The 27,859-nt window shown below is 37.9% G+C and overlaps 1 protein-coding gene across 8 annotated transcripts in view; it reads right to left on the bottom strand.

The window, feature by feature from the left end:
* PDPK1 (3-phosphoinositide dependent protein kinase 1) overlaps positions 1-27,859 on the bottom strand; it is a 35,019-nt gene extending 7,160 nt beyond the window's left edge. The window contains exons 1-13 of one of the 8 annotated variants that reach the window (XM_074886729.1): positions 27,729-27,859; positions 20,307-20,372; positions 20,069-20,210; positions 14,411-14,680; positions 9,262-9,304; positions 8,929-9,066; positions 7,562-7,706; positions 5,092-5,189; positions 4,281-4,356; positions 2,762-2,830; positions 2,172-2,268; positions 791-964; positions 172-389 (exon numbers count right to left, since the gene is read on the bottom strand). In XM_074886729.1, coding sequence (XP_074742830.1) covers positions 172-389; positions 791-964; positions 2,172-2,268; positions 2,762-2,830; positions 4,281-4,356; positions 5,092-5,189; positions 7,562-7,706; positions 8,929-9,066; positions 9,262-9,304; positions 14,411-14,623 — 1,271 coding nt within the window. In that variant the 5' untranslated portion in view covers positions 14,624-14,680; positions 20,069-20,210; positions 20,307-20,372; positions 27,729-27,859. The other 7 variants (XM_074886730.1, XM_074886727.1, XM_074886728.1 and 4 more) reach the window with 7 other exon arrangements.

Genomic DNA, 27,859 nt, shown 5'->3' with positions numbered 1-27,859 from the left:
CAGTATTAGCACATGCTACTGCTTTAAAAATCAAAGTAAAAAAAAAAATCTAGTTGCTAATTTTTTCCTTGAAGATATTAAGACTAACAAATATTAATTTGAATCAAACTTATTTTTCTGGATTCCATATTGCTGTGCAAGTAACAGATGAGCTGTATTCAAAGATCTTACCAAGGATTTCCACCAGCTTGTTTTGCCAGAAGTAACCTCTTTTCATCTTCAGAAAACTGTAAGTCCAGCTCAAAGGAATTGTTGTCAAGATCATGAATATACTGTTCAATATTCCCTCCTGATGTCTGTGGTGTACTTGTCTCCGGGGCAGACAGTGAATGGGAAGAGGCAGAACCAGAAACTTGCATGCAACCAAACTGACTCAGGAGATTGTCATACTGAGGGAGGAAACAAAATGAATTAAAGAAATTTCTTTGATTAAAAAGCTTATTTTGCACTAAACTGCGGCTTTTAATTTAAACATGCTTTTGTTTACTACAGTTTTGGGCAAGACAACAGCCTACTCTCCACAGATTATAAACAGGCACTTATCCAAAAAAGTATGCTTGGTCAAAAGCAAGCCAGCCAGTATTTTTTCCAAACACTCACTTTATCAGGAAAAAAATGCCAACTAGGTCAAGTTTTAACCAGCAATTTTATATTAGATTCTTAGTAATTGAGTCTTCATTAAAATACAACCAATCAGTAGTTTCAATAAAAATATTTAATATGCAATAACGATGCTTTAATGAAAGTCTCAGGCAGCATCAGAGCTGAATATAGCAATAGACAAACATACATTTCCATAACAGTCTTCATCATCCTCTGACATAGCAGGTAAATATGCTGTAAGTTTTGGGGGTGTCTGAAGATGTAGGTTCTCCCACACAATGGATTCAAAGAAGGGGTGAGCCTTAAGAGGTCCATATCCTCCCATTTCTTCACAACCTAATCTGTTGGTAGCATCTAGAACCTGAGAAAATTACAATTAAGTTAACATGCATAAAATAGTGACAAGGACATGGTGAGCACCATTCACATTTGCACAGCAGCATGCAAAAACTTCAAACCAGTTGGTCTCACTGCCCTAAGCACACGTTTCTAGAATATAAGGAGACTGTTTACAATACAAGATGTTATTTGTCAGTATGTCTTGTCAGCAACATTTTGCATTAGACCAGCTCAGAGATCTAGAGAAAGGGTCCAAAGCACTTCTTTGGGTCCACACAATTTTTTGGCTTTGTTTCTTCATAAAGACAGAAACAAACCCAAGTAAACATACAGAAAAGGCCTGATGGGGTATAGCTCATTTAAGTACAGCCCTGCATCATGTTGTAGTGATGCAAGCTGTGGAAGCTATAGCTGATGTCAAACACCAACCCCTCAAGCACCCTAAAACCACACAGTTCTCAGATGTTGACACAGTCTGGACTTTACCATTCAGCAGGCACTGACTTGGCCATAGAGCTGGCCTGGACACATGCTGCTTAGGCCCTTTACAATGGTTGCACTCATCATCATCCACATAGGATACAGTTTCCTCCTCACCCTCCACCCCATCTAATATACTAGGCTATTGAACTTCAGAAAGCTTATGCCACCCAAAACGTTCTTTGCATATTCATTTTAGTGTCATGCCTGTATCTCACTGATGAGACAGAACTATTTTTTGTTCCTATCTGTCAAACATTCACATGCAGAGTAATTCTTTGGCTAATACTATTGAGACATGCATTAAGTGCAAGGTAAGTACATGCTAAAATACAAGGTAAGTTGATTTACATTGTAATGAATATTTCTCCCTGTGATAGAGAACACTGTTTCCAACTAAACAATTCATTATACAACTCAACAAGAATTAATCTGGGTACTATGTAAACCTAAGTATTTGAATCTTAACTTCTGTACAATGTGCAATATTTAGAACCACTTGCTTCCATTTCACTGAGAGACATTCCTTGTCCACGCTTTAGAATTCAGATTTAAAAAAATAATAATCTGAGTGCTGTTTAATAATGGATGCTGATTTTCAAGACACTCCCCTACGCAGTCAATAATGCTCACAGTCATTCTTATTATAAGGTTTGCAATAGAGTGCATAGAAACTTTAGGAAAAAAAGAACTACATAAGCTGAATGATTCCAATGTCATCAAATTATTTAACAGCAGCAAATATTTACCAATAGCTTTTCAACAAGGTCTTTTGCCTTGGGAAAAAATTTTTCTGGAAAGTCATATTCCAACTTTATTATCTTCTGGAATATAAGATATTCATTTCTGCAAAAGAGAAAAATATTAGCTCTTGTTATTAGTTCTCCAAGGTTCTTTCACCTTAACAGTGCATAACCTGGACAAATATTAAATGGGAGATCTACAAGTTAAGTCACATTCCCATAAATCTTTCTAGGGTAAAGGGGTACAGTCTTCCAAGTATCTATGATCCTGTAAGCACCAGATACTTGCATAATAACAAATTCAAATGGCTCAATACAGAGGTGCCTCATACCCTCTTCACGTAGGCATAGTTACCTTCATGGTATAAATTACATGTGAAATCCTAGGATAAATTAAGGAATCTCTCTCAGGAACTCTAGTTATAGCTGTGTAAGCATCTTCATGACATCAGAAAGGACAAATAAAAGCAAGCATGACATTAACACCAACACTGCACCATGAAAAGTTGTACTTCAGAACTGGTAGTAAGGTAAAAGCCAAAACCAAGTCAATGTATTTATGATCCACATGTAAAGAATTAGCTTAAAACTCTTACCCAGCTCTAAATGGAGGCAATCCAGCTACAAGTTGATATATTATACATCCCAGAGCCCAGAGGTCAGAGCTTCAAAAGAAAGAGGTAAAAAACCATATAGCATGTTTTCCTATGCGAAGTCTTTAAACTCTAATTTAAAAAAAAAATGTAAGCTTCTGATGGTTAGAACATAGCACAAACACATGGGACAAACCTGCCTAGCATAATTACCACACTATTTTCACTTCATTCCTTGACAGAAGAGTAGGCTAGCAACACAACTTTTGGAAAAAAAAGTATACAGTAACCATCCCACAACAACTGACTACAAGCACATGTGCTCAGTGAAAATAATTAATGGGTATGTAATAAGACTAAAAAAAATACTTATTATCAACTACCACAATTGAAAGATGCATCCAACTTAGTGCAATATATTCTCCTTCAGAATTAAAATACTTTCCTCTAAATATTTTATGTAAAAAAAAAAGTCACAATACATCTTTTCCACTTAAAGCTTTTAAGACAAACAAAAAGACAGGCTATATGGTACATGGATAAGGGAATGTCTTAAGTTTTAGTGTGTTGGCCTGAAAAAGTATTTTTAACTTATTTTACCTCAAGGTAAACTATACATAGATTTGATTAATGCTTAGAAATCCTCATGGAAGACTAAAACACTAACAAAGACTCAAAACTACTCAAATTAGGAGTTTTCTGTAAAAATGAAGCATTATGTAACTTCTAGAAAGAAATGATAGCCTGATTAAGTCTTTCCATGAGCCAAGCCAGTCAAAACCTCTTTACTAGAAGCAAAAGTGCAAAGTCTAATGGTGCTTCTAGCATTTCAAGAAACTCTAGCACAAACTACCACAGTTACTGATATAAGAGATCTTTTTTCCCTATGATTTGTCAGTGATTACTTTGATTATTCTTCCAGCATTGTAATAAAGTAGGTATACAGTCTGTAGGTTACCATCAAGAATCAATTTAAATGAGATAAGAAATTTCTTAAGGGTATCACTCACACCAGCTACAGAGATGACCTTTAAACCACTGCAAACCCCAAGCAGAGCTTAGCAAAGGTAACTGCAAGTTGATCTAAACACAAGTCAAAAAAAGCTGTAGCCTTTCCTCTAACCAACAGAATGTGACATTCTGTCACTTTTACAGCAGGAATTACCATATTAGAGCAAGCTCATATAAAACAGAATTAAAAAGATTATATTATTTGGATAACAGAATAAAGTTTACTGATTTATGTGCAAGAGAAACCCAAATTCACATTACACATCTTCTCCTGACAACACCTAATCCTGTCTGTAGAACTCCAGAAGGTAGATGAACTGAGGAAACCAGCACTCAGACAAGAAGCAACACTTGAGAAAAAAATTTTTCTTTTAAAAGTCTCTTAAAAAAACTGTGTACTGAAGCATCTCATTTCATTGAAATACTAAGCTTGCTTTATTTATCCACTCCCCTTCATTTGACAGTATCCTGACAGAAACAGTAAAGTTCTGAAATACAATAGAGTCCTCACCTTTTACAGGCAGATTTCTCTGTCAGCAGTTCTGGAGAAACATACTGGGCCGTCCCTACAAATGAGTTTGCCCGTGCTGGTAAGAAAATTGAAATAAACAAAGACATACTTATGGAGAAGTCAACCTCTCTTCACCCAATAAAAAAAAAAAAGGCAATCTGTTGCAAGTTATGTGATGCTACAAAGAACCCACAGGAATTTATCTATTCATCCACCAAACCTGCTTGGAAGAGACAAATCAATTAATCTGTGATATCTATTTGATTCAAGAAGCTAGGCATTTAGGCACTGTTAGGTATAAAATCTACCAATGCAAGCTTACTGCATTCAAGTAAAAAATTAAGTTTATAAAATTCAGTTCAGCCTAGTGCCTTTTTCAGGTACTGCAGCATCACTGATTCACAGGTTAATACTAAGCAACTACCGACATAAGAATTCTATAACCCTCACATTTAAGCAACTCTGGTAGTCCCTGGGGTTAAGTACATTAAGCAGAGCAAAAACTGTTTCAGCTGAGACATAGTAACTATTTGTTTGTATCCCTGTCTTGCAAATTAAAAGAAACTTGAGGTAGTTTAACTTCTCACTATATTTGGTGATCTAGCTGGCTATACCACTATGCCAAGTATTACCTCTTTTGACAATCTAAGCAGTGGCGGTGAAAACTGTTTCAGGATCTCTCAGTGATTTTGTTAGGTAGGAGGTAACGATATTTGAAGATTACAAATTGGTAAATACAACATACAAACATTTTCAAAGAACCACTTGCTACAGTTATCTGTGTCACACAACGAAGTAAATAATGGCATACCTTGTCTGCTATCTGCAGATAACACTTTTGCTGTTCCAAAGTCTGTTATTTGAATGTGCATATCTTCATTTAGCAAGATGTTCTCTGGCTTAAGGTCCCTGGAAAAGGCAGACTTTTGTATTTAAACAGCACACAAATTAAAGTTGCAGAACGGTCTAGTGACTTATGTACATAATGCTATCATAAATGATGCAGACATTCTATAAACATTGTCGTGTCAACTTTCCTCTAACTTGCAGCTGTCAACATGTAGACTGCTAACAGATTTTGAAAGGCCCATTAATTAACATTTTTTCTAAAAAGACCTGAAGTAACAAATAATCTCAAAACCATGCTACTGTGCACCTCACTTGTTCCACAAAAATTAAAAAAAAAAAAAAAACAACACACCCCTTTACTCCCAAACCTTAATTTAAATAGCATCTGACAGATTTATCTTCTAGGCCTGTTTACTCAGTGCAAGACTTCAGTTAGTCAACCAGTGGCAACCTCCTCATCCCAGCTAAATGTCCAGAACTGTAAAGCACCTCCACACTTTAAGAATGACATGTTTACATTTGTCACCTACAAATCTGTGTACAATCTGTATTTCAAATGTATGTGTACCATTTGTATGGGCACTGCCTCTGATTCTGAATAAAACCAGACCTCACAGTATCACACACACGATACACAGCAATACAGAGTTAGATGTCAAGAGGTCCATTACAACAACATAAACAGCAGCATTGGGTTACACTTATTTACATTGCACCAAGTTTCCTCAGTTGACAAGGAAAGACAACATATTTCCCTCTTAAGAAGTGTTTTTGGATGCTCATAAAGAAATCTAGAAGCATGGGAGTTGTTTTGGTTAACTGGTAAGAAAAATCAGTGCAAATTCAAAGCTGTTTCCATCAACTGCTGTGCAGCATTATTTTCCTCAGATTACAGCCCCCTATTATTGAAAAGCATGGGTTGGGCAGTTGAACAGTTTAAAGTCTGTGGACTAGCACAGAAAGCAATTGGAAAGAAGTAATTATGACACACAAGCCATAAAAATCCTGTTAATTTTCCTGTTAAGTATTCTCAGAGAGAAGTAGAAAGTACATGAATGGAATGGACTTCAACAGTTCTGTGTGGGCTTTTTTTATATATACATATGTATGTATATATATTGTACTCTATACATATATACACAGAGTTTCTATACCATATACCTATATTATATATTAATATTGTATTATGGATCTAGGATATAGCTATATATCTAAATACATAGAGGGATATATCTGTAGTAACTTTTCCAGAGTAGCCTGTATCTTAAAGTGTTCTATCTCATGTCATATTTCTTTAGGCAGCAGAAAATCCCAAGAGCTTTCAGGCACTGCTAGAGCTATGGACTTCTAATTAAATAAAATTTATACTAAGTTCTCTAATTGCACAATTTCACTGTTTTCTTTTGAGCTTCTCATAGTAGCCTTCATATGAAGGCAAATATAAAGCAGCTCTTATAATACAAGATTTTCAATATAGGCTTAGTAATACTGACAATCATGCTATTTTCATTTTATATTCTCCCAGCCTAATATGTAGGCTATATAATCAAAGTGAAACTGGGAGTTCTTGAACTCTTTCCCCACTGTAGAAAATGTTATGCTTTAGTACTCTCCACATCCAGCCCCCTTAGATTCTATTCCCAATCATTTCACAGAAAAGTATTAGGAAAATACTTCGTCCTTTTAAATATAACTGAAAGAAGAAATAATGCTATCAGAATTATAATCAGCCAGCTTTTGGCCAACTAGCATCGACTGTTTCATGAACAACTGCTTGGGAACCTACACACACAATATATTTCTTACCCAAAAAGAAGTTCTGTGGCTCAGATTTCTCACACAGCTTTAATTTGTTTAATAAATACAAATGACAAAACATTCTTATCCAGACAATATAATTACATCCCAAACAACTGCAAAGGTCCGATTAAAAATTTTGCTAAATTTCACCATTTACCTAGTTATTGTTCAGCTTTGTGGAAATAGTTTGCTCAGTGAAAACTGAAATACATTAATTTTACTTTTCTTGATGATGTGCTGCACACTAATTCACACACCATCAGAATTCTGGTTACATAACACCACAGAAAAAAAAAAAAAAAAAAAAAGGTAGTTAAAAAGTCAGTTTCTAGTTTTAGACCAACAATCAAGCTTGAAAAATACAAGCTTTTGGTAATGTTAATTCCAGGCCAAAAAGTTTTCTTTCTTTTTCCTGCTAGAACAGTTGGTCTAATAACAGAGATTATCCCTCCTCCTAAAGTTTTCTTTGTTTCGCTCCCTGTGTTAACAACAGTACTAATGCTAATGAAACACTATTATGCTCTCATTAGCTTCCCACAAAATACACCTTTGCTTTAGACTTCACAAAGAACATTTCTAGAAACAACACCTTGTGCATAATCAAATGCATGTTGGTCTCAACTTTGTATTACCTGTGAATTATTCCTTTCCCATGCAAATATTCCAGGGCTGATACAATTTCAGCAGTATAAAACCTGGTACAGGTCTCATCAAAAGAGCCAATTTTGCGTATATACTTTAGCAGCTCTCCATTTTTGGCATAGCTAAGCCCAAAATCTGAATGTAAGTATAGTTAAGGTTTATCACTAAACCATTCTAAAACAAAAATCCCCGCACCTCATTCCAAAGACCAGAATACTACTAAAAAATATATGAACAACAGGGAAGAAGTGAAGTTGGTTAATTTGAAAGTTTACATAGCAACCCAAAACAATTTCTTAAATATATTAACCACCCAGGATACAGGTCCCACTTCCTTAGCATAGCAGAGACTACATAAAGGGTTAAATTTGTAGTTTTTCCAGACAGTCATCTGAATAATTCATTTAAACTGTATACATAATTGCCCTCAAAGAGAACTATTTACAGTCATAACTAGCATTCAAGCTAAGTTTAAGATTGCCCCATCATCTGGAAAGTTCCAAAGTCAGCCCAGTGTTCAACGAGCAAGTGTTGACATTACAAACGAGAGCCCCTGTAAGTTCTGTTAGTGCATGCGTGTATGTATGTACACACATGATATAGGGCCTGGTGGCACTGCTAGCAGCCTCTGTGAAAAGCACAGCTACCTACTGACCCCAGAAATGGGCCAATGTATCCTTTTACCCTTCACACAGCCAATTTGAAGCAGGAAGTTTAGGAGGAAATTCACACACAAGAACAAAAAAGCCAACTGCAAATCAATGAGTTTTCAAGATGAAACTGCACTTTGCAATTACTGTTAGAGAGAATACTTGGGAAACAGTGGCCCAAACAGAGGAGTTTCAGCTTTCTATCATTCAGATGATTCTGTAAGCACTTTTACATAAGAAAAGTGTAATAGATCTAATTGTTCAAATGAAAAATAATAATAAATGTAGCTGGCTATTCCTATTTTAAACACAGAAATTGTGGCGTTTACTGTATAAATCAGAAACATAAAACATTTCTAAAACATTTCATACACCCCCCAATTTTTATTTTTTAAAAATGATTTTAAACTTAAGATTCTTGCAAGTTTCCCTTCAGCACTGACCACAAGTACAACATAAGGTATTATTTTATTCATCTCCCCTGTCCCACAAGCCACCCACTCTTCTCTTTGAGGGGGCATACTCATTCTGTTTGCTTAATTTAGATTAAAAGCATGACTGCAAAAATTGCATTGCAAATATTAAGATATTTTAAATATCTCAGGTTATTTTCATCATTCCTGTTAGACAATGTTTCAAAGGAATCAAAGCTGGGGATCGGTACTTTTAAGCAAGTGTTACAGCAAGTTTTAAAATGCAAAGGATACATAGCTTTTCATCATCCTGAAAGGTGAAGTAGAGTTTCACAAAAAAAGGGTGATCCAGACGGGACATTACATCTCTCTCTCGTGTCACGTATGGCACCTTATTTTCTTTTATGATATGACGTTTTTCTAGAATTTTAACTTAATGAAAAAAGACAGAGTGAAAATGCAGGAGGTACAACCAAATGGAGTCGATTTAAGTAATTTGTTTGGGGTTTTTTTTTGGTTAAAGTTATCATAAACCTACTAATTCTGTCTTTTGAACAGGTGTTTTGTAACAGGACTACGTTGATATTGCGTTTTTTAAAAGTTCATGTTGAAGAAGTCAATACTTACTGGCATATTCTCTAGAACTTGCCAGTTCCCGAGCCAAGACAACCTGTTGCCAGAGAAGAGAAAATATATTGAAACCATTCATTAGACATACACTAACATTGATTTTGATCTTCCAGTACATATTTAGAATACTGATTGTCCAAAATAAGTTATCACAACCGCAATCAGCAAAACATTTAAGCATATGTTCATATTATGCTGGCTTCAGCAAGACCTCTGCAGAAATTCAGTTCAACATAACAGTGCTTGTTTTTCTGAAAGACTTACACACCTGACTGGATAATCACTGATTTACCTTTTTTTTTTTTCCACAATAATTCTGAAGATTGTAACATAAGTCACAGTAAATTGCCAAATCTTCTTAAAGGGGAAAAGAGCAACAAGTGCACTGAGAAATATTTACAAAGATCTGTCACAGTACTTTTTCTTAACAGAAATGGCAAAGATTGAAAGATAAATTTTACCCGAAAGATCAAAAGGAAGAAGTGAGACAGGGCTTTCAACTATTTACAGTTTGTTAGGAAAAAGATTTAAAGAAAGGGAGTGAAAGATTTCCAGTTAGTAGAAGCAAGGGTTAACGCTTCAGGCAAGCAGTTCTACATTCATAAAGAGAAAAGCTTTTGGAGGAACACAAAGTTCATCTTCAAAAAAGAACTTCTATAGAAGGCAGCTTAAGACAATCTCAGAAGTCCTCTTGCATTAACCTGAGCAATAACATTGTAACAACAGATATCTAGTTTGTGTTTTTCTCATTTTAAATTTAGATCCATTCCAATATTTTGCTAGAATCCCATTATACTAATTTTCTATTTTTTTAAAATCACTGCACCAGGCTTGCTTCTAATCCACTTATTATATTCTAACCCCTTGCAAAATCAGTTATGACAGAATACTCCAAAATATTATTACATACACCTGATACTAAACTTTAGGCATTTAGGAAAAAGAGCTTCTAAATAAGGCACTTTTACAGATGAAAGAAGTGCATACAGTTGCACTCTTTCAGTATTAGAAAACTGAAATCTCAGTTCATTAGTAAGAGGCACCTCTAATTTTCTAAATTTCATCTTCTGCAAACACGCTGAAGTTCACAGTATTTGATCAATGAAAATTTCCACAAGAAACAACCAGTCTGTTACAAGCTGCATCTCTGTGTAAGGAATTCGAGACCCTTCTGTGTACACAGGTAACATTAAAGCTGTGCAATCAAAGGAGAATGTTTTTATCTTTTCTAAGGTTTCATCAATCAAGTCTACCATTTCTACCTAAAGCAGGTCACTTTAAAAGTCAGTTCTTAAATAAATACCCAGATATATAGTGCTAACTTTCTGCATTTTGGAAACTGATACTTGTGCATTTTCATAAAACAATTCAGTGCCATCAGCAAAATCAAAAATCCAACAGGCAATCTTGCCTGTATATAGACACATAGAGTCCATAGTCAGATGGCAGAAGTGATCAACTGACACAGCTGAAAATATATCTTGGCTAATAACTCTCAAACTTGAATTAAGCTGAACAGCTCCAAAGACTGACTCTCCTCCAGTCCTGCACGGTCTCAAATTTTTTACCATTAGATTTCAGATGCATTGTCCACATACTTACATTGATATTGAACAGCTGTGTTCTAAGTACACAGTGTTGAGTATTTACCTCCTAGCATAAGTACTTGGGTACCCTCAAGTCTCTTCCTCACTGAACAAATCTGAGTATACCGTATCTCCTTATTTCCTAACTAATAATCCACAAAAAAACCCAGTAGAATCAGAACCAAAAAAAAAAGAAAAAACCCCAGAAGTGCATGTTAATATTATGTCTCTGCTATGCAGGGCCTGAATCTTACCCACCCTATGGAAAGAAGAGGTATCAATAATGAATGTAAGTTCTATAGAAAGAAATTAGACCTTAATATAGGTAGCTTAAAAAAAACCAAACACAAACCCAAAAGCATTCACAAATATGTAAATGTGTAAATTGCAAATTCAGACAACAGCAAGGCAAGAAACGTAGTTAAACGTCTCAAGCTGGAAGAAGGTGAGGTAAGAAGAGCAGGGAACCCTCAACAGAGGATACAAAGCAGAAATAATTGGCAGACATCGCGGCCAAGTCCAACTCTAAGCCTGAACAAATACTTCAGACCGATTAAGTCTGCATTTAAGAACTGGTTTTAGTCAGACACTCATACTTCCCTAGAGCTTCTCTTCTTTTTAAGAGAAGCCTCATTTATATGTGGAGACAAAACCAAGGGGGCGGAAAAAAAGAAATACGTACAAGCCATACAGAAGGAGACGAGCAGGACAACATGCCTACCCAAACACAAGAATTATAATTCTGCCACTCCATAATCAATATTATTCTGAGAGGAGCCTGAAGCTGTCTACAAAGCAAGCAGATTTTCACTACTTTAAAAGAGCAGTGCAGCAACTAGAGGGCCCTGCATCTGTGTATCTGTTAATATCAAGCATGGGTCCAAGAACAGTCCAAGGTCCCACAAAATTGCAGAATGCTCTGAAGAAAAATCCCCTGAAGCCAGATCATGTGCATCTCTGCTGAATTTGAAATACAGCACTGGCACCAGGTAGAGTTTGTGGTAGCTTATTAGAAGTCCAAGAAAATGGAATATATTCATTATGATGACTAAATTTTTTTTTTTTTTTTTTTATTCTGAAGCTGTCATTGGAGGCATGGCCCCTTCTTTTTGAGAGGAACACTTTTCCAGTCAGAATACTGGTGAAGATCTTCGGGAGTATAATCAGATCTCTGAATCCACAACCATGTTTAATAAGAACAAAGGATGTGATTTTTAACAAGATGTTTTGATAACAATGCAAAGATACATGCCCCACAGATCAAGAGCTCTAGTGTTGATACATAACATCCACAGGGACCTCAACAGACTGGAGAAATGGGCAGGCAGAAATCTTATGCAGTTCCCTGTTTCAAACTTTTTTCCTGTTTTGAACTTTTTTTCCCTTTTTTGTCCTGGTGGACACCAATCTGAACATGAGCCACCAATGTGCCCTTGCTGCAAAGAAGGCAAATGGTATCCTGGGCTGCATTAGGAGGAATGTTGCCAGTATGTTGATGGAGGTGATCCTTTCCCTCTATTCAGCTCTAGTAAGATCACACTTGGAATACTGTGCCTAGTTCTGGGCTCCTCAGTAAAACAGAGACATGGAGCTACTGGAGAGAGTCCGGAGGAGGACCACTAAGATCATTAACAGAGTGGAAAATCTCTCATTTGAGGAAAGGCTTAGAGAGATGGGATTGTTCAGCCTACAGAAGAAAAGGCTCAGGGGAAATCTTACCAATGGATATAAATATCTGAAGGACAAGTGTAAATGAGATGAAGTCAGGCTCTTTTCAGCAGTGGGCAAAACGAAACACAGGAGGTTCCACCTGAACATCAGGAAATGCCTTTCTACCATGAGGGTGACCAAGCACTGGCACAGGTTGCCCAGAGAGGTTAAAGAACCTCCATCCTTGGAGATACTCAAAAGCTGTCCAGACATGGTCCTGGGCAACCGACTCTAGGTGATCCTGCTTGAGCAGGGAGGTTGGATCACCTTCAGAGGTCCCTTGTAACCTCAATCCTTCTGTGATTCTGTAGAGCAGCAAGCAAGTTTCCTTCTGGAAGGGTGCAGTCTATAGGCTGAAGGGCTACAGTCATTATCCTGAGCTTAAAGTTTTTAAACCAATTTTTTAAAATTTAAATCAAAAACATTCAGTTGCTGAAGACAGGACTGGACATTACTTTTAAAAAAAAATAATAATAACCAAGTACTGTTAAGTCCCCTCCAGCAACAGTTTCTAACCTGTCCAGTGGCCATGGAAAGAGCATAAGCAAGTATTTCCTGTGGAGTCTGATCATTATGAAAGGCATCCCTAAAAGTACTGATCAGTTTCTAAAGTCACAGCACTACAATAATGGACCAGAACTGCTAAGGTTGACAGAGTGACAGGCAGGAAGACCTAACTCCTGACCATGCTCTCTCTAGCACTACTTGAGGCTCAACTGATTATGATAACTGAAATTCTGCTTGTGAAACTCAAAAGAATAAGGCTATGTAGGGATTAACGTTTTCATGGTATTCGGTTTCTCTCCTGCTGCCCACCTAAATGCATTTGAGCTACCTAACTTGGGACAAAAAAACCTCACCTACCAGTGAACAGATAGCTGAATGCTGGGATAGAAGTTTATTCAGAGCCTGGGCTAGGCCCTATGAATTTCTCTATTTAAAAGGAACATGGTGCTAACTTTCAGAGACCACAAGCAGAAATTAAGTGTCCCACTGAAGCAGTGTGTTCTGGTATACCCCAGAGGCAGCAACTCTGCTGGATTCTTTAGGGAAACTTGCAAGTTACAAACTATGCATTTAAGTGTGAATTAGTCCTGATGACTACTAGAGGCCTGCTTCCTAAACACCACAGTACATTGTGTAGGAAGAACTAGAAAAACCCAGCACTTACAGATCAACGTATATACAAATGACATGTGAAAAAGATGTGAAAAAGATACAGAAATATTACTTACTGTCTTACAATGGGGCAACTACAAAAGCATCAAATGAAAGTATTAATTGCTTCATGGGTTAAGCTAACACTTAAGTAATTCATTCTTGCGTGATGCCATGGAAGCAAAAGTTAGAAACAATCCATTTAAGCTACTGAATACAAAGATACTAACTGTGGCTCACAAAGTCCTTGAGGGCCATAACAACAGAGGCTGAGAAAGAATATTGGAAAAGTATCACTGTTCTTACTTCCATTCCTAAGCATCTGGCAGTAGCTCCTGCCACAGACAGGGCATTGCGTAGAAGTTCTTACCACGACAAACTCTCAGCACAGTTCTAATCCTTTATATCATAAAATTTTAACATAACCCATTATGCTATGAAGCTTACGTTAGAAAGCAATGTCTCCAAAAAAGCCAAGCATCAAGTCATCAGGATACAATGGAACTTCTGGTGAGTTTAAACAGTACTTGAAAAATCGGCACCCACATTTAGTGCAACACTTAATTTTAAGAGTTAAACTTAAAACCACTATGTCCCACTCATTTACTCTTCAAGCTGTTCTCTCCAGATTTAAATCTCAGCAATATTACTTGCACAACAAATTGGGCGCTTCCCATAAAAAGTAAAGTTACCGTTGAAAAAGATCCTTCACCCAGAATTTTCCCAAATTTGAAGTCATCAGGTCGTTTCTTTCGAGGCTGTGGAGGCTGCTGTCCTGTATGTTGCTGCAAGGAGTTTGAACTAGATCTTGATTCAGCTGCAGTGCCCTCCATGTTAGATCCCTGTCTGCTGCCACAGGTGGAAATGACAGATGGAGTGCTGGAATCTGCCTGGTTCCTCACCATTGATGGGGATGAACAGGAGCATAACACCACACTAGACTGGATTGGAACAGCATCATACTGAAAAGAGAAGTGAAACCATTACTCCCACACCTTCAAATAATTACCACACACATCTGCACTTTATTTCCATACAAGCATCTCAAAGTCCTATTTGAGAGGGTTATTAAAATGTTTTTAGGAGGGTATGTTAGGATTTATTTTGGAAATGGCAGCTTTTGACTGTTAAACAACTCTGTTTAGGTCATGCTGCGCACATATAGCTGTAAGTCAAAAGTCTGAACACTTTAATTCAAGAATGCTTTTTTCCAAGCTCAAAAAAGTGCTCCCTAACACCAAGGTATCAAATTTCAATTATATTCTCCTGCATTTATCTCGTGCTTAAGAGACAGAGCCATCTGCCCAATCTTAACAAGTAGTTTTCCTGAAACTAGAATTATTGAGTTATGCAATGAACACCTGTATTCACAACTAACATTAGTTTAGAGATCCAAGTTACAATGAACTGTAAATGAACAAGTAAAGCCTGAAAACTTTCATGAAGACCAAGGATACATTTCTAAATTTTTACTTGGAATCTCACTTTCTCCAATAGTATTTCCCTTTAACACACATTAGGGAAGGACAGGAAGAAGAGAACATATAAAAGCAGATCAGCTGAAGGCTTTAATAATCAGCAATATCTAATACTTTTTTTGAAGAATGTTCTGGTCCATGTCCTTTTAAAACAAGGGAGATTACACTATTTAAATTGTACATATGGTCACATGAAGACATCCCAATTCCAAAACAAAGACGCAGATACAGCCCAGAAAACAGCAAGTACACTCCAAATACTGATCCTTGTAATATACAAAGCAAATCATCATTTGGTACCCTTTTATCAATTTTTCCCAAGACTAAGGAAACTTGTCAAGCTGCTTTCCCTCCCTGTTGGTAATATATCTCCATTAGTCTGTCAGGTGTCTGCTTCAAGTGTTTTACTTGGCCAGAAAACACAGACAACAGGACAGCTTGTTGAACTATTTGTGACAATAAAAACTGAAATGGTATGCAAACAGAGGGAATATTTAAGAAAAGTAACATCATGTCTGGACATCATTTTTTAATCTCAGTATTCTAACGTACATCCAGCAGAACGAAAGTATGATTTAATGAAAATATCCTAAGCTCAAACCAGATGTATTATACAACCCTGACCTAGTCTGTAACATACCTCATGTTGATATTCAAATAAACATTACTTCTGACAAGAAGAATTTTTTATCTCATGAATTTCAAATTGATTCAGAACAATTTTTTGCATTTCTATCAGCAACCACTTTAGAAGGGAATTGGACTTGCGTTCAATCATGCATATGGGCTTAAAGCACCTAGTTCCCAAATTAGCAATTACTCACTTGGCTATGCTCTATGCAGTAGGGAAAAGCAGCCTTTAGTAACAGCTAAACTTCTTTCAAAAGTAAGATACAATTCAGAAATACACGTTACTTACACATTTAGTGGCATTACAGAACAACTACAAACATATTTCTAAGCATGCCAACATACACTTTCTAAATTGAGACAAAGGTAACAAGGTCAAAAAGAGTATAACCTCTTCATTTTCTCCACTCTCCATAACAGATACATAAATATCAATTCCCACAAGTGAAAATTATCTATTATTAAGCAACTATTCTAAACAGTATCTTTCAAGAAGCAGAGGGAAAATTCCCTTTTCAACCTGAGTGCCGACTTGCTCCAGGATCTTTATCGCTCCTTAGGGCTTTTTCCAAGAACTATGACTACACCAATAGAGCAGCAGATCAGGAACAGGTAACAGCTTCTTTCATTAGACCTTTGTGATGCAGCAGAGACTGATGAGGAATCTGCCTGTAACAACAGCTAGTTGCTATATTTTGTACCACTTTTGTGAGGACAAAAGGGGGGGGGGGGGGAGGGAGACGAGGCTGGGGGAAGACTTGGAGACAGATGAGAGAATTTTGCTTTTCAAAAAGTTCACTAACTCCCCCAGAGAGCAGTACATGCCCCTACTCAGAATCAGTTATGCAGCATTCTTCCCTTTGAAGAGAAGAAAGTATATTGATGCTATTATTATGAAAACAGCACATACACATTAAAATATGTGTGCTGCAAGTCACAGTTCCTTTCATGCCTTCTATGCAGATATTTTAGCCGACACCTTCCCCAGACTAGTTATTGTCCCTAACATCCTCATAGCTCAGCTGAATCACCTTTCTTTCAGACAGCGACTCAAACAGCAGCCCCTATAAAGATACAGAGTAACTAGAATTAAAAAACAGGAGGTACTCTTCCCTATCAAGAGTGCAGGGAGGCTGACACAAGCATGACTGCTCAACAACTGAAGTGATGCCAATGTAAGAAACATCCCATTAATTGAAATAGAGTAAATAAAACCCACATGCACACAGACTAAATATTAGGGTTGATATGATGAACTGGCTCCAGTGAGCTATTCTAGAGCAGCTGAGGGTTTACAGGTAAATAAAGCAGCAGCATTGTGGGGGATCTGATTAGATTCTGCAGCTAGCAAGATCACCTTGAAAAAACAAACAAACAAACAAGGAAAAAAACCACCACAAAAGCACCGGAGAGCACTGAAAGGGGGAGAAAGGTTTGGACACAGTATATTTCCTTGCACAGTATCTGGAACTAAGTCACTATGAATATCAAGTATAGAAAAGTCCTAAGGGGAACAGAGACAGGAGTAAAGTACTTTGTAGGAAAAGAAGGTTATTTCTAGACAAGGCATAACGTCAATTAGTCCCCTGACTTTCTCAAAGGAAAGTCAAGATTAAGAACAAGAAGGACAGAGGAAGATGCAATACATTTAAAGTATCAATTACCTCAGAAATGACAGAACTATGCAAGTAGGTGTGTTGTACCCGAACATTTATATAAAAGGTCACTCCTACACTTGTCTTTCCACACTCATTACTGTTTAGTATTTTGTGTCCCGTATTATTTACCTTCTCAGTTTTATTTTGAAAGACTCCAAAAAACACGTCTGCAGAGACCATACATGTCTTCATATATGCCAGACACAATACAGGCTAGCTCATCCAGTCTAACCTCATACAGCCACTCTTCTGCAAAAATCAGATTTAAGATTCTGCTTATGCTAGATACAGACTTTAGTGAGACATGAAGTCAATCACTGAAGAATTTAAAAACCTTCTAAACTGCACCTGCAGTTCTCAGAAGCTTGAGGATATTCTCCTTCCAGCAATTACCAACATTTCTCAGCTGACAAGCCAGTGAAAGCACAAGCACTCACAGAGTGACTTACCTATTGCACATCATGGATCACCGTGGACCACACTGATAACCACTGATCTAATCACTCTATCTCTGCTTTTAAAAACTAGTCTCTAATACCACCTACTTTCCCAAGCTCTTAAGGGTGGTGTTCCTAATTCACTTCCATACAGAAACTGTTTCCTTCTTAGTGCAACGTACTGTGAGCTTGAAAACCTAATAAGGAAGAAAATAACAAACCCACTGAAGGTAAGTGGAATTATAAATCAACAGACACAGCAAACTCTTCATTAACTAATTTTCACTAAATCACTAGAAACAGGCTTCCTTTTATTTACATGTCATGTGAAGTAAGTCCTAATTATTGTTCTTTTCCCCTCTTGCCTGCAAACAGTAGAAACAAACCTTAAGAGAAAACCTGAACCAATGCAAAAGATCTTTGCTACCACTGAAGCTCTAACAATATCTCGTTTTGGTTACAAAGAAAGTCAGTGTGACTAGGGTCCTAACCTATCACTTGTCTGATAACACCAAGTCTTAGCTGCTGAATTTTTTTTTACTGAATCTCTAGCTGCATTAATAGGGCAGACATGATCAGAAAAGCTCTTCCATCCACTTACCTATGAGGACAATTTTTTTGGAAGCAGACCTTGCTAACAGAAAGTATTATTTACACAAAGCATCATGAGCTCTACACCTCAACTGGTACATTTGTTTTGATTATAAACAACATTGATGAGACTGTGTAAACTAGAACATTGGCAAAACCCTCTTATGAATGTTTTTTAGAGTAAACTATTACAGGTCTACTAAATGAAATAATGCAGACAGACATCCATAAAACATTTGACTTGGCATTATATAACGTCTGAAATACAGAATACTGTTGAGGAAAATGAATACAGGACATATTCTAAGTAAAACTGGTTAAATTATTAAACAACTTATAATTAATAGTCATCCCAAACAAAGATCTCTTCCAGTTCACACCTGGATTTGCTCTCAAACCAGGAAGGTTGAAAGAAAAAGAATTATTATATAAATTTAAAGACCGAGAGAAAAAACAAAACCACACACACCGTTTGACAAAAGAGCGTATCTCTTACTTAAAGCAATCTACAGCTTTTGGTAAATCAGACAGTAAGACCTTACTTTTGTATCGACCAAAACATTACTACAAATTAAAATATGGTCCAAGAACATAGGAGTAATGGTGGGAAACAAGTGAACAAAGAATATAAGCTAGACCATACCTGAATATATGGAACTAGAAAGCATCAGCTAGGAGAAGCAAAGTCTTACTGCCACTAATGCTGTGCAAATATTAAGGAGAAAACCAAAACAAATCAAGACACTGAACTCCTAAAAAAACATCTAATCATCTGACTAGATTAAGCTCCTAAAATCTGTGTTTATTAAAGAATCTGACTGTTCTACCCTTGTGGTATCAGAGAATACAGAACTCTAAAAATTAGGATCACCTGCAATTCAATAAGAGTCTTACTGGATATAAGAATTACTGAGTGGTGTATGTCATAAGCGTTAGGCAAAATTGTAAGTTCACAGACTATCATGAAGACAAACCAATACAAACATATATGTTCTACATCAGCACAGTCTGCTTAAGAAATTATAGGATTCCAAAAGCAACATAGCAGCACTCTAGGATATCTATGAATTAACCTTTTCACTTGCAAATGGAATTTGAGAGGCTTTCAAAACAGATACTACATGATATAGTATAAGATACCCTCCACAGCTCTCATAGCATCCAATCACAGCTGTTACATCTCTGCCAAACATAGCCCTTTGATACAGAAACAGGAAGATCTTCCAAAATCTATGAATCTAAGATTCAATGTACAAATTAATGCACTTGTCTTCAAGTGAAAATATGGAGTTCATCTATTTATCTGTGCAATTAAGGAGGAATAAAGGACTTCACATTGAGAGAAGGTCATCACTTTCATTGGACAGGTGTTTTGTAGTTTTAGAGATAAAAATGACTTGCTATTATTTACCAATACTGAGATTCTGCTAAAGACTGTTTAAGTTAGATAGGCTTGGCCTGAGAGGTTTTGCAAATTATTTTCATACTGTCATACAAGCCAAAAATTCTGAAATTGAAATTTATTTTGTACTGCTTATAATTTAAACATTGACAACCTGGGGTCTGCTAAGGATTTATCTGCAAAATGCAAAGTGAAAAAATGAATGACTAGGCAGTTATATTTAACATTCTTTTCAGGGCGCACTGGTGTTTCAGTTGACAAAGATGCAGCAACTGCATCTGACACACATCTTGTATCTGAAAAAGAGCATAAGAAATGGCAATGAACAGATACTATGCACAGCTTTCCCACCTGCATCCTCCCCCCTCATATCCCACAATGCAAATGTTTACCTTCTCCAGGTTCTCCAATACCTATCTGTGACAGCCTCCGCTTCAAAGGCTAGAGTGCAAGACACCCTGAAAGTTCCAGCATATTCAAAAAGAGAAAAAAAAGCAACTCATCAGGTCAGATACTAAGATGAGCCTGAATATATGTCCTCAAACTATTCTTCATAGAACCTAAAAAGAGAACGCAGGCAAAAGCAGGGCAATTCAGCTATAAGAAAGGTAAGTTAAGATACAAAGAAACACTGATTCAGAATAACAAAATCCAACTAGAAGCCTCACCTCCCAGTGTCGAGAGCACAGTACAGGTGGCACTTCCCATTATACACCAATCCCATCCAGGAATGGTTTGCAGGAAGCGTAATGATTATCATATAATCCCTATCAATATTCAACACCAGTCTTCCTTTCACAAACTCTGTACACTGCTGCACCAGAGTGACTGCCATGAATGAAGGCAACCCAGAACAATAATAGATGGTGTGCTTCCATAAACTGCGGTAAACATCAATTCTCATATCTTATATGCTCATGTCTATTTATGCTCTGGACTTCTGTCTAAAAACAGACTGTCAGACTTTCTGCTAAGTGACCAATAGCATCCTCTTTCTATTACCCAATTGTACATATGCGTGTATATAGAGAGAAACAATACACTGAATAATTCATGAAACTCCACTGCATGACTATATGCTTAGAAGTTTGTCAGATAATTTAAAGAACTTAATAATACATCTATTTGCCAACATTATTGTTACCTTTAAGGAATTAAAATATTTGCCTAAAGAAAAAGAGAAAATCCATTCATATGCCTTAAAAAGCATCACTAGATGGTGTCAGACTGTCTTATAAGAAAATCAAGCATGTAACGGACCGGACAAAACTCAGATTAAGTCAAGCCTCAGCAGTACTTCTGAATGCAGCAAACAACTAGTAAACTGTTCACCCACCTAACAGGAGCTTTGACACACAAGTACATACAGCCATATTTTAAAAAAATCAAAACACCATAGTACTTAGGAGGTATTTAGGGACATGTACTCTGCTCACAGCCTGATAGCAGACTACATGTCTCCCCTATCAGGAAGGAATACCACTAGACTGGGACAGCAAGGAAATCAGACTTAGAAGTATGCTTTCAGATTCTGAAATCTGGGGAAAAAATTGCCAAAGGCTTTAAAGAACCACACTTGACATTCATTCATTGAAAAGAAGGAATATATTTTTAAAAAAATTGTAACTGAATATTACATGGGCAAATACCTATTCTTCTCTGGGATGAAAACACAAAGTCATCCTTTAATGACTTATCTCTGTGCGGCAGAGTGCAAAGTGTAGCGCTAAAAAACCTAGTAAAAAAATTTGATCAAAAGGGGTAATATTAAGGCATTTTTAAAAAATCTCCTGGTTTTAGGTACTATACAAAGCAGTTAATTAAACAAGCTGGTTAATCTTCAACATATTACAAGAAGTGAAGCTTGTATTGAAATGACAGATCTTGTTCAACCTTTCTTAAGGCAGGTAATTCAAATGTCTAATACAATATCATAACAAATAAATTCAACAGGCATTTCTAAGAACAAACACTCCTCTCCAAAAAACAAATGAGGCACTTATTAAAAGCAGTACTAGGTTACAAAGGTGCCAAAGATATTTCCCCAGGACAACAGGATGTTTTTTTTCTACAGAGATGTTCTTTGAAGATCATAGTAAGTCATTTTCTTCAAACTGCAGTAAACAAACCCTACTCTGAGTATTAATTATTTGTAGATATTAAAAAAGCATTAACATCAACCATTAATCTTCTGTAGAAGTGGTTTGCGTTTATGTTGTATAGAGCTGCATCAGCACTCTCAAACCTCATCATCAAATGGTATGCAAAGATTACCGTGAAGAACTTAAGATCTAGCTCATAACCCAACAAATTGCCCATCAACTCCACATCTTGAAGAAACCAACCATTACAGTCAGCAAAACAGTCTGAAGCCAAACAGTGTCAAAATCTATACTTTGATCAAGGTTCATAAATGGCTACTGATTACTACATTTAAAAGAACAGATTGAAATCTCCTATTTCAATTATAAAAGCTATTATAACATAATTTTGTTTTGCAAAAGAATCTGAAGTCATACATCTATCTGGAGTGAAAATTTTTGATCTCAGAAGTTGCCACATGAAAAATCTGTTGCTTAATAGACCATTTTTATGAATAAACCATGCAAATTTCAAAAGCATTCCGTTGTATAAAAGGAGGACGACTTTGTTGTTTAAACAGACTGCCATGCTAACTGATTAAAGTCTAGGCTCTGACCCACCAAAACTACTATGCTCACCTTCAGGCAGAGTGTCATTTGAAACCTCTCAAATGCTGGAAGGTAAGCATTCATTGAAGCACTGCATAAAACTGTTCCCCCCAAGAAGGTCTTAAAAGTATCTTGATAGAAATGGCCATCATTTAAAAGAAAAGATGACTTCTTTAAAAATAATGTCCTGGCAATACATTAAAGATTGTAAGGGTCAAGGGAAGGGGAAAGCTTGGAGCAGGTAATTCTTCAAAGACACTATTCTACCTAAACTGGCTGGGACCTTTGTAATAGTGGGAAACAGAAGTATGAAAAGAATTCATGATGATGTAGTCTGCTTGATATATTAACAGCCCTAATACAATTTAAAGAAAAATTACAGTCATATGAAGGCAATGGTGAAAATACTTGCAATAAATCATTATAAGATAGTTATTTCAGAGGAAATATATATAAAGCCCTGGCTAAGCCTGACATAATGCCATGCTCTAATAACCTATGATAATTTGATTAGTAAAATTGTTTTTTTCAGGGACTTTCCTTTGTATTACGGTAAGGCACAAGTAGGTTGTTAAAGAAGGGTCTAGTATCTAGTTAGCAGCTTGCCTCATGTTTGAAAACAATTTTGGAAGACACAAGTCCTATCCTCCAAACTTAATCAAGAAGATTAACTTTGGAGAAGAAATCAAAATTGATTTTTCTTCTTAAGCTTTCTGGATGTACATCCTCACAAAGTTCATGGTATACAAAGAAGTGTTTTAAAGTCTGGGGAGACTTACTGTATTGTTCATATCAATCTCAAAACACCAGAAACAAAGCTCATCTGTGACACACTACCTGCTCCATAACTGAACTGATCACATACCACCAGTTCCTCACTTTCTGCAGTAAATCTACAACACAGTTTATCCATAAGTGAGTAATGAGGAACCAGATTCATGTTATATCAGCAAAAATACAACTAATAGGCTCAAGGATTTGGAAGCACAGAGAACACCCCTACACTAGATTGTTTTGACTCTTCATTTAGGGAATAAAGGTATTTTATCCACAAGACGGATTTTGTTTCTACAGAAATTAACTTCTCACATACAGAGCAATGTTGACCCAAACATTTTAGTTAATGCAAATGCCTTTTTCTACCTTAAACATACAGTGGTATTTCCTGACACTAATTTCCAGGATTCTAATTCCCAATTCAGGTACAGATTAAAGCTAATGAAAAGATTTGTAAGAACGTGCATATCAGCCAGTTACCCCCTAACCTCCCCTACTGCTAAGCAAAGCACTTAAGTTCCAAGCACCTTTAGGGGCAGAGACTATTTAAGGCCTCCTTCCACCACCTCCCTCCCCCCACCCCTAAGCCTCAAAACAGATCAGAAACAGGAAGCCACAAAAATCTCTAAGAACCTAAAGTCAGCCTATGGCCCAAATAGCTATATGTGTAAACAAGCCATTGAGAATTCATTTCACACAAAGAGATCCAGGCCAGCTCACAAGAAAACAAAAGCCATCTGTAATCGCAGTAGTCTAGATCACATTCTACACCATCAGTTATCTCATGAAGCACACCAGTAGCAAGCGGTGCTGCGCAGCATAGATGGGGGCTGATGCTAACAAACACAAAAGGATGTCCTATACAAGGCTCCTCACTAGCAGTTCTAGGAGGCAAAGAGAAGATTTTTGGGTGAAGAGCAGAGAGGCAGCCACACAGAGGTGGAGTATAGAAAGGTCGGACAGCACAGTCAAGAACTGTAAATTAAATTCCTGCAGGATGACTGAAGAACTGACCACCAAATTTAATAATTTCTTTTCAGAAGAATGTGCTAAGCAAGTTGATCCTTGTAATTTTTCACCATAAAGAATTACAGAGTATTTGCCAGGTGAAGTATTTACAGCTTGTCTTTTAAAGCAGAAAGCAAGTCTCAACTTCAGTATTTAGTCACACAACAAACCAGGTATTTCATACAGCACCGTTGAGTAGAATCCATAAGATGTGAAAAATAAGGTTCTAGACCAAACAGATACCTTTGGGCATGTTGTGTTCAGTCCTCTCATACACTTTAGTTAGACCTTTGTAACCTTCCACAAGCTTACCTGCAACTAAGATGTCAGAATGGGAAGTGGGAAAGGAGAAAAATCGTCTCCTTCCCCTTTTTTGCTTCTTTATTACATATACATAATCTAACTTGGCCACCTGCAAAAAAAAAAGCTTTCCCATTTGAAATACTAGAAACAGTAACTCCTTGGCTTCATACAAATTCTTCAGGAAGCTCCAATACAAGGAACTTGGAGAAGGATTTTATCTTTCAAACATAGTGTTTTCTGAATCAAGTTTTTATCTTTCCATATTAAAAAGTAATTTCTCACTTGCACATTTTCTGATGCCATTAACCGTGTCAGTTCTACAGCAATCCATACAGCTTTTCTAGGAAACAAGAATTAGATAAAATACAAATTTAATGTTGAAAAACAGGGATCACTAAAACACTTCACATCTTTATAGATCAAACCTATTTTTATTACTTTGCCAGTTCATTACTTTTTTCAGTCTAACAAAGCGACTGCACCCCTGGTTTCATGCCTTCTGTACCAAAATTCCTTCAAGTACTTCAATAGTCGGCATCCCTTCCCAAGTTTTTCCTGCATTGCTGCCTTCTAACTGATCTGCTTCAGGGAAGTGAAATGAGCCCGAGTCTGCAGGGTGTCTTACAATGTCCAGCTACAGCAATCTACCTGTAGAATTTCAAGAGCTATATGAAACAGACATTACTTCTAGCACTGTAAGTAATAGAACAATAACCCAAAGAATAATCTGCTTCAAAAAAAAAAGTCTGCCCACACAGAGGAGCCATTGTTTAGTTGAACATTGCTATTATATCCAGATTATTCTCTGGATCATCTCCTTTCCACTAGCTACCAGCACTTCTTATGTTAGAAATATGAATGCATATAAAGTTGCTCCTCTTAAGCTTCTTCCATTTTTTCACCTTTGAGCACTTCTCAACAACTATATCTTTTACCGTTTTCTATTCCAGCAGTCAGTTTTGGCAAGAGATTTACAGAAAACTTATCCCAGTTAAAAGCCTATGCATGAGTGATAAAGACTAGTCATAGCCTTACGCTAAAAACCCAAGAGAATATTAAATAGGTAGGTATGTAGGGAAAACCCCTCAAGCCTGAAGATGTAAATAACCATTCTTCCAGACTCTCCATTTTGAGAGGAAGAGCATTTCTTGATATGATACCCAATATGCTTATAATGAAGGCATTAACAACAAATAACTAAGACCACACTGACACCTGCAACTAAAGCAGCACTAAAGTTGTTTCCTTCTTAAAAGTGCAATTCTCTCCTTGGTACCACGTCTTCATAAAATAGTAGAATGTTTTAGGAATTGTTCACACACACACAAATACAAAAAATTAACTCTTTAAGCAGCGGAATGCTGGAATATTCCTTTCAAAGTTGTGCTCTATGCTTGACCCCACCCCCCACCCCCCCAAACTTTTGCATTTATAGTAAAATAATCACAGAACTCATCAACGTCATTAATTCCATCACACAAATATTAACAAACTTACTCAGCATCTCAGAAATACATCTGAATTACAAAAAGATTAGCTGAATCAAGCCACATCTATCTGCTGCTGCCAGTCGGTACATCCTTCTGACCAGAGAATTATTAAGGGCAATGGAGAAGAAGGAATTAAAAATAAGTTACCATGAAAAAATATTTTAGTTTTAACAAAAATGGTTGTCAACTTTGTTCTTCATTCATTCTCTCTTTGTACGTTTCTCTTACAGGCAGGCACCTAAACTGTATATAGAAAAGGAAGAGAAATTGAAGCATTTTGGAGAGAAAAACCTGGACAGAGAAGCAACAAGCAAGGACAGAAGCACAAAGGTAAGCATACTCCCTATTCAAAAGAGTCCAAGTAAACAGAAGTCATCTCTGATGCTGAGCAGCAGCCATATGGAGCTCTATCAAGTGGCAGAAAAGCAAAACTAATTTCTTTAATAATCAAACATTGCTTTATTTCATAACCCTCAATGCAGTATTTCATGTCCTCCCCTGTAGGGCTACTCCACATAATTCTTGTCTTCAGTCAACAAATATGATTTGGTGTAACACCCTGACAAAAAAAGCACTGAGCATGAAGAGGAGAGCACAGTGAAACGGGATATGCCAGTCCCCACGCAGAAGATCCTCCTTAGCCAATTCCAACTGATGAAAAAGTTTTAAGTGCTGCAGAGTGAAGCTTGGCAGCTTGCAACCAATAGAAGGAACAGGAGACCCAGAAGCACAGCAGCACGCACACAAGGATAAGGAACATATCCCTGCCGGTTAGTTACACAGACATCAGTGAAAGACTGTAGAAAACAGTCTTTTCATAAGGGAATTTCTACACTAACTAAACTGTACAACCTACAGTGCAAACTAAAATTTACCATTACCCCTCCTGCGTATCAGCTACAACTCCATCTTCTATCAACCAGCGCTCACAAGACGTTACAGCTTTACGCTGTCAGACCAACGTAAACAACCGCCTTCGAATCGGCGCCCTACCACGGCCCTGGCGATCGTCCTCACGCACTGGCTTCCGCTACAAAAGAAACCGGTCGCGGAGTAACAGGTGGCGTCCCCAGGGCAACAACGCCGGCCCCCGCGGTGGGCGACGGCCCCGCGAAGCCACGCCAACGCCCCGTACCCGGAACCAAGAGCGAAGCTCCGCGAGAGGCCGCGGGGCGGCTACTCCAGCCTCGGCCCCAGCCCCGCTTCCTCCCGCCGGCGGGCCAGGCTCGGGGCGTCCGCCAGCGCCGGGAACGGGAGCGGGGCCCTCCCGCGAGGCCCGCGGCAACCCAGGAGGCGGGGGGGGGGTTGCGGAATGAGGACCGGGAGCAGCGGCGCCGAGGCCGGCCCCGCGGGGCGCGGCGCTCGCCCGGTCGCGCTCCTGGCCCGAGCGGGCGGCGGAGCCGTCCACGGAACCGCCGCGACCCCGCCGCCCGGCAGCGCGCAGGGCAAGGGGGGAGGGCAGCCCCACACGGGCCGGCCCCGGCGCCCGGGCCTACTCCTCCCCACACACCCCACGGCCGCAGGCGGGCCCCGCGCCCCGACTCACCAGGTGGCTGCTGGTGCTGGCCATGGGCCCCGCCCGGCCGGCGCGGCCCGCGCTCCCGTCGCCCTTTAAGATGCCGGCGCACGGCCGCCCAGCCCGAGCCAATGGGGCGCCCGCATCCTCCGTCCGTGACG

This window comes from Strix uralensis, chromosome 16, assembly GCF_047716275.1.
Source record: "Strix uralensis isolate ZFMK-TIS-50842 chromosome 16, bStrUra1, whole genome shotgun sequence".
NCBI lineage: Eukaryota > Metazoa > Chordata > Aves > Strigiformes > Strigidae > Strix > Strix uralensis.
This window is presented reverse-complemented; position numbering and strand designations above follow the sequence as displayed.